We start from the raw sequence: 8,311 nt of genomic DNA, 5'->3' as shown, positions 1-8,311 counted from the left end.
TATAATATCAGAACGCTACTGTCTAAGAAACGTTATCAATCATATGTAGTTATCACTTAATCTCCGGATTTATTACGTGGAAATTATCGACATTTCAATAGATATGTGAGAACACGATATTCAATTTCCTGAAACAAAGATAATTGTAAAGAAAATTGCTAAACCTCGTGTACTTGAACGTGTCTTAAGACATGATTCAAAAAATATTTGCTATGATAATTCTTAACAAAAAGGTCACCGACGTTCCTGGGTATGGGTTGGTGGGTTGGTGGGTACCCTAGTTTCTAAAACGGTACTAATTGACACAAACTCCCTATTAACCACAAAAAGAATGACGTTAATGGTTTGATCAGTTTTCAGTTAAATCGTTGTTTGTAGCAACAGTCACACAATCAAATTGGTATAAATAAGTATCTAAGATTTATTAACTTGGTTTTTAAATGTTGCAAATACAACAATTTTTATTCTGTACTGTAATTTTTTTAGAAAAGTCGCAATTCCTAACCTAGAAGCATGACAAGAATTAATAGGTAGCATTTATATTGCAACAACATTACGTGAACCTTAGAGAACTTGGCTTGGCATGGCTAGCTATTCTGATTTTGCTCTGTAAGTTTTACCTTCAAAATGATTATACACAATCATAATAAAAATAAAGAGATATTGAATGAATTGTCTGTCTAAATGACCATGTACTCGTATACAAAAATAAATATTGAAGGTGCTATTAATAAAACATATGGCGCATCGTTATTATTGTTTGTCGCCACATCGCCTTTATGGCTAAATAATATTAGGATCTATTCTTTGAACAGAAAGAGTTGTAAAGATATCCTTACTTAAAAACGAATCAATCATATTTATCTTTTTAAAGTTATTAAGAGCAATAAAATGCTATCAGCTTTTATCTCTTAATCTAAACATCAGTAAATCCCTTGTTAACGATAATGTTTTCGTATATAATGTCAATTCTCATATGGAAGAACATAATTTGAAAACAACAGTGGTAAGTGAAATTGTTCATTTTAATATAATTTGCAATTTTTTCTTACGACCTCGTTTGCTATGATTATATATTTAAGCTTCGTATGAAACCAACTGTATATATTACTTATTTTATAATAGCGAATCAGTGGTAGTTACATTTTAATTAACATTATATTAAAATTGATTATAAAATTTAAATAAATTAAACAAAAATTCATACAGTCCAACCATATCTTGTTTCTTCCTAAACGCATTCACATATCCTGGATAATCATCCCAAATGTTATGTTACAGATCAAAATGAAATTCCTAGTGCTCGCAGCCTGCTTCGCCGTAGCCCTCGCTGGCCCCGCCCGCCTCCTTCCAGAGAACGCTGGCCCAGTGGTCATCGAACCCGAACCAATTGTTGTCGGTCCTGGCATGGTCAAGCCCGAAGTTATTGCCCCTGGCCCAGCTATCATTGAACCCGAGCCCATCTCAGTCGGACCCGCTATCGTGGACTACGAACCCATCTCCGTCGGACCCGCTTTCGTCGACCACGAACCCATCTCTGTTGGCCCAGCTATCATCGACCCCGAAATCGCCGCCCAACAACAGAGCCCCCTCGTCCAGGTCATCATCAACATCAACTCACAGAGCCACGTCATCGAAATCCCCGTCGATCACGAGACGCCCGAAGCTGGCCCCGCCATCATCGAGCCAGAAATCATCCCCCAGCCCGTGGATGTTGTTGATGTTCAACCCGTGGATGTCGTGGATGTCAAGCCCGTGGATGTCGTTGACGTCGAGCCCGTGGACGTAGTCGAAGTCGCCCCCGCAGAAATCGGAACCCCCGCCCTCCCCAGCCCCATCGGCGTCGACCCCGCCCAGACCCTCCCTGAACAACTCAACTAAATACTAGCTAGCTAGCCGTAGGAACAACACTCAAATATTAGATGGTTCGTTAAGTTAAATAAGTACATTTTTGTATTAAACTTTTTAAACATCTAGTTCCTACTTTCAATTATTATCCGTTTTGCGATGCTGTGACATTTCCCGTTGTGGTATTTCGATCCATTTCAAGAATAGTAATAAAAGCTTCATTCTATGTTTCAGTTTTTATTTAATGTTTTGAAATTTATAATATTAATCAAAGCTTAGCTTATTATCTAAGGTTAGCTAAAGGATTAAAATGTGTAGATATGATTTGAATTTGGAAATTAATACCAGAGATAGATAATATGACGTAAAACAAGACAAAAAAGCATATTCATTGAGAAAAATTTTTGCTATAAAAATACTGGCTTTTCAATTATATACTGCCTACTTTCTAAATTATATTAACTTATATTTAGAATCATTCAAGCGTTTAAGCCCCAAAAGTTTAATGTTATCGATGATAAAATATGACGTAAAATTTTGATACAAGAAAAATAAAGTCAACAAATACCTACTTTTAATAATAATTCTATTCACTTTAATCATCAAATGTTTGTTTATTTATTGTTATAAAACTTATTTGTAAGCAAAGCAGTATAAACAATGAAAGAAAGAAATGTATTGAATCGCAGCCACAGATAAAAAGCCGATAACATATTATAATTAAATAACATACGCACTATGCAGTCCACCTAATAATAGGTTTGACTCGGAGCCATATTGTGCCATCATAGTTGTTCATTAATAATTAAACCTAAAACGTGTGGTTTATATGAGAAGTATCGCAAAAAAAAAACTTTTTTTTATATTCTATAGAACGAAGTTTCCAGTGTCTATAATTCATCCATAATATTCTTTTTAACTTATATTAAGTATGTACTTAAATAATGTTTTAAAATAAATGTATAGTTTGCTAATAAATTGAAATATTAAAATTCTGTTATATCAGCGATGGAATAGATATTCGTTCTTTCTCCTTTGAAAGAGTAAATAAATGAAAAATTAATACAGATGTAATAATTAAAAACTGTAGTCCGATTTAGGATAACATCATAAGACATGATAAATAATTCGAGGGAAACTTAAACACCTGTACTTTCACAAAGGGTCGTAGAGCCGTCCAACCTTTCAGAAACTTTATTTTCCCTTGCGCCTTGTTAAATTCAAAGCTAACTACGGAGATAAGTAATTGAACTAGATCGACGGTGTCTTGTACTTTTTCTAGGAGCAGTAAATTATCAATTTCATAGTATTTAGGTATCCGGGTTATTTCTTTTCGTTTTATCAAGAATCTTTTATCGTTAGCGTTACATATTATTACAATTGTTTATTGTCAAACAAATACATTATACGACAATTAATTACTGTTAAATAAAATATTAATCACGACAATTTGCTGAAAACTCAGAGATGGCGAGTCGTAAACAAACAAACAAAAAATGTTGAATTGAAAAGCTTATCAAACTCTTAAGGAACGTCGGATTGAAATAAATACTAAGGAATTCTCGTTTAATATAAATATTTATTGAGCGAAAGATTTAAAAGTATAAAGCAATGAATGAAAATGAGACATACTCACAAATATACTGATATATCACTTAATGAACATGCAATAAATTAGCAAACTATTTTGTAAAACAAAATAAAAATCTGAAACACAAGCACAGGTAATTCCAACTAAAAATTTTCAGAAATCAACTCGCTACCTTTTAAAAGTTATCCCTACCTGAAAGGTCGAAAGGATCTCAAGATATACAAAAGAAACTTTATCACTAACTTCTTAATAGAAATAAACCAACTTTCATTTCAACAAGGAAAGCAATTGAAAACAAATTCCTTTTAACGCTTCGGCCGAACTTTTTGTTAATAATTAAGTGCTTTTGAGTAGGTTTCAATTATTCGTTAAGTAGAAGATTCATTTGTTCGATTTCAAAAAGACCACATTAGGCAGATGTTCTATTAGATTTTTATTTAGAACAAATTTTTGCTTCAGTGATCGGTTTTCTCTACGTACAGCATAGTATTATGTTATCTGTGGTACAGTTATGATCTGTCTCTCATACTTTGACATTGTTTTTTTGTTTAAATATTATTTTTATTTTAATCTGGTCCATTTCCTGGTATGTTTTTTTACAATGTTCAATTACATGACCTCTGGTGGACGTATAAATTTTGTTGTCACCGTTGATACTAACAGCCGAGTAACAGACGGACTATCACGTTCTTGCAGCTCCTAAATATAGAACATTCTATTATTGTATACTTTATGCTAAAAGCATTAATATAAATCACATATAATTTTATTTCATCCCTCACGATTCTCTTCTCAAACTGCAACACACCATTTCCATAAAATTCTCTAAATAGTGTGTTAAAAAATGGTTCTCGAATCTTATGATTTATTCAGCAACTAAGCTAGACTTGATTATCTTGGTTAGCCTCACTTTACCACCAACAACAAGAATCTTTATATCACTCTATTTATCATACATAATCCTTCCATTAGCATGATCAGAAGCAGAATGCCGAATTTTGAAATAGTGCATGATATTGACCAAATAGCAGTCTACTTTCAAATTAACCAATTTCGCTCTGAAAGGCTAAGCGAATAATGGAAATGAAACTGCAATTTTATGCAAAAACCTGATATAACCGCACTCGTTCCAAATTCTTATAATCACAAAAGAGCTATAGAAATTAATTAAACCATCCACCGCAGACTAATCTCATTCCGTCCAGCAATTACCCAACATTTACTGCGAAACAACATTAACTCTGCTCTTACGAAGTCAGCGCTTTAACCTTATCAAAATTGCTGCGTTAATCTTGAAAAACTTTTGTCGGGTTTGTAAATATTAATGACATATCGGCTAGCTTTGTCCAAACTATATATTAGTATGAGATTTTTGGATGTTTGTTTGTTATGATTTAATAACCGACTTATTTTAAAAATAAGCTATAATTTTTTATTATATAATAATCACGGTCTACAAATGAAATCCGTAAATAAGAAATTGTATAGATAAAGGTGAGTTTAATTTAAAAAGAATATCCAATATTGTATTGTTATATTCTATTATAATTTCTAAACAATGAAATATTATATTATACCATAAAATGAATTAACGTTTGAATGAGTTATATGTATACCTGATATGGCCATGGTTTATTGTAATAAGATATTTGGATAATCTACAGAGCACAGATGTATATTTTATGATTTAATTGAGCATATAATATTATGTCTTCTTGTGAAAAAAGCAGAGATATACATGATAGATGAATAGATGTACATGAGTACCAATACAATCACAAACTACATTGTTAATAATTAAAAAAGATAAAATACACTACACATGACATGATGTGCAATGCTTTTTATTTGATCGAGCTATTAAAAAAGGAGCAGATGACAGAACATGATGAAAGATTATTTTTTATTTATTTTAAAAGCGGTTCATCATACTGGTGCTCGCCTTACCAGGAGAGAGGCAAGGGGAGATGGTCGCGTACCATCGTAAGCGACCACCGCCACCTATAAACATATGCATTGCATTTGGGAAGATGAGATTACCTGGGGATTCCGCTCCATACTTTACAACATAACTCATTATTAAAGAAATAAACACACTTCACCTATCTTATACAGTAGTACAAATATATCAATTCTTAATACTTTCAGGTTGCTAGTGTGTGTTACTGTATCACGCCGAAAACACTAAATGATTCTATAATGTCTTAATATTGTTCATGCCTAATTTTATTTATCATTCAACAAATGATTGATTACATGTATTAAATAGGTCCTTAAGATATATTGGCATTGACAATAACCATAAATAACAATGTACTTGGTGATTTATTTACCTGTGACAGTAATTGACGATTACATACATACAATAAAGTTTTAATACAGATAACAAAGTTTTAAGTCGAATTTTATTTTTAATAGGTGTTTCAAATACTTTGAACTGATCTGAAATATAAGATGGAAATTTACAGAAAACCGGCGTGAAATAGTGGCATGCCACTGTGCTTCGTGCGGTGAGTGGTTTTCCTCATCCGTCCCAGTCAATTCCTTCTTTCCTGTCATTAATCCTTTCTTTTTCCCTTACCCCATAAAAGCGGATAGCGCATTTGCAGATCCACCTTTGCGAATGTTCATGGGCGGTGGTGATCGCTTATATCCTTCATAGAGTCTTAGGCATGTGTGATGTGATGAAATGTAAAATATCATTACCTAAATTTATTTATGTACTTTATATGGTTTTCATATACGTATGCAATTCAGCAAAAAGCTCATTTTTTTTCTTTTTTTTATGTCATAGCGGACGAATCAGCTGGTTGTTTGCCTTATGTTGAGCGATTACGAGGAAAAGAAGGAAGGAAAGGGTAAGGAAAAGGATATATGCCATAAAAATATATTGTATTCGTATAAATGGTTGATGTAAAAATCGAAAACGTTTAACCGCGCTCCAGAATAATACAAGCTACATTATTATTGTACTTTCACGGGTCAACCCGGGCGAATAGCTAGTAAATATTGCACAAATATAGCAAACAATACATTTCCGTAATGCTACCGTCCTTTTTTATACTAATCTCACTAATCACACTATATTTACGACTCGAACGTGATAATGCCAATATAATCGCATTATCACAAATTCTTTTGACAGGAAGTTATACAGAGATGGAACAATGATTATCTTATTGCTCAGGCATTAATATTTGTGACTGGCTTTTACTAAGCGAAAAAGTTAATAGTTTGTAATGGTAGATTGTGATCGATATGATGATAGAATGTAGTTAAAAGAACTCATAACTGCGCTTTCATTATAGACTGAACTAAATTGTCTCACTTGCTCCCAAATAGAATATAAGTAAGGAAATACATATTGGTGAATCTAAACAGAATAATAAATCTCATGAAATAAATGTATTGTCACCGATCCTTGATTAGTGTACAAAATTGAATTAAATCTGTCTGTTTAAATTAGGACAAGATCGAAAAAGAAGTCAAAAGTACGTACAAATAAATAGCGTAAACACACACATACACAGACATGCAGGTGAAGTTAAATGCTCTGACTCTATTTCACTCTTCTAAAATCCATCATACTGTTGGCAATATTTTATCAATTTAGTGAACAAAAAAAAAAACGGCCAATTTATATACTTATTATAATTATATGAATCGAAGTCTTTCCTTAGAAATGAAATATGGAAACTGGATTTTCACATTGAAAATTTTTTTTTATCGCCATACTGTTTTTCTAATGAATCTTCATTAGAAAAACAGTAAAGACACTTAAAATGAGATTCCTATCTACATTGTCCGTATAACGATATCAGTTTTTTAATCCGTTCTGTTTTAGAAATAAGCTACTATATAATTACTAATTAATGAATTTAAGGATGTATAAATAATACTAAGCTGAGAATAGTTGGAGGAAACATTTCGCATAAAGTCTACTAATTTGAAGCATCCTGTATATAAGGGATACCACCTTTTTATTACATGTTTTTTTGAAATGGAGAAAATGAAAGTAAACAGAACCGGAAATCTTCTCTCACGCATTCTTAACGAATAGGTATACCTTTTTAAAAGAATAATTCCCAGCACCTCAACCATATGATAGGTAACAGTCCTACGTAAGCAGTAGTTTTGAAGTTTTTGCTATTTAATCAATATTTGTTAACAATTTTCATCTATTTAAGACGAAAAGTAATAAATTTTACCTAATCTGCTGTTAATCAATCAATATAAAGTAAATTTAATACTGACAGCCTGGTTTAGGCTATCGGTGCAATAAAGATAATAATCCCTGAAAGTATTTGTTAATTTATTAATTACGCTAGCAAGAGATAAAGTTTCGTATAAAACATGACATTCGCAATGAGAAAGCACAGTTTATATTCGATATAAACATTACAACAAATCAAAGAGAGGTAAGAAAATATTAAAGTATTGTAATTTAAATCATTGAATTGCTAACCGAAAACTGGCTTTATAAACTTGATATTATAAAGTGAGTTCTAAATTATTCCATAAGAATCTGCCCAGCTCTATATATTTCTTAGATTTCTTTAAACGATTTTAATGAAACATTTTCACATACGGAATTAAAAACCATATCTACTTAATTTATTTTCATATATTTTTTTAATAATACATTATTTTTATCATTATTTACAGGAGAAGAATGAACACATTATTAGTCTTGGCCGCTCTGGCAGCGGTGGCTGTAGCGGTTCCTGCCAATCGCTTCATTTGGATTGGACCTGCATTGGTAGAAGAGTATGAGCCGATTTCTATTGGACCTGTATTTGTGAAACCAGAAGGCATTTTAGTAGGACCTGCCATCATTGACCAATACCAACCCATCTCTGTTGGACCTGCTAT

General features: G+C 32.2%; 1 protein-coding gene across 1 annotated transcript; it reads left to right on the top strand.

The window, feature by feature from the left end:
• The first annotated feature begins 1,287 nt into the window (after positions 1-1,287).
• Positions 1,288-1,881, top strand: LOC119838769 (36.4 kDa proline-rich protein-like). Its single transcript, XM_038364870.1, has one exon. The coding sequence runs from the start codon at positions 1,288-1,290 to the stop codon at positions 1,879-1,881; it is 594 nt and encodes a 197-aa protein (XP_038220798.1).
• The last annotated feature ends 6,430 nt before the right edge of the window (positions 1,882-8,311 follow it).

The sequence above is a fragment of the Zerene cesonia genome, unplaced genomic scaffold (genome assembly GCF_012273895.1).
Source record: "Zerene cesonia ecotype Mississippi unplaced genomic scaffold, Zerene_cesonia_1.1 Zces_u005, whole genome shotgun sequence".
NCBI classification, from domain to species: domain Eukaryota; kingdom Metazoa; phylum Arthropoda; class Insecta; order Lepidoptera; family Pieridae; genus Zerene; species Zerene cesonia.
Note: the sequence above shows the minus strand (reverse complement) of the source record. Positions and strands in the feature narration are given on the sequence as shown.

What these genes read in the sequence shown, in the direction of transcription:
- LOC119838769 (XM_038364870.1), top strand. Translation starts at nt 1,288, where the DNA reads ATGAAATTCCTAGTGCTCGCAGCCTGCTTCGCCGTAGCCCTCGCTGGC.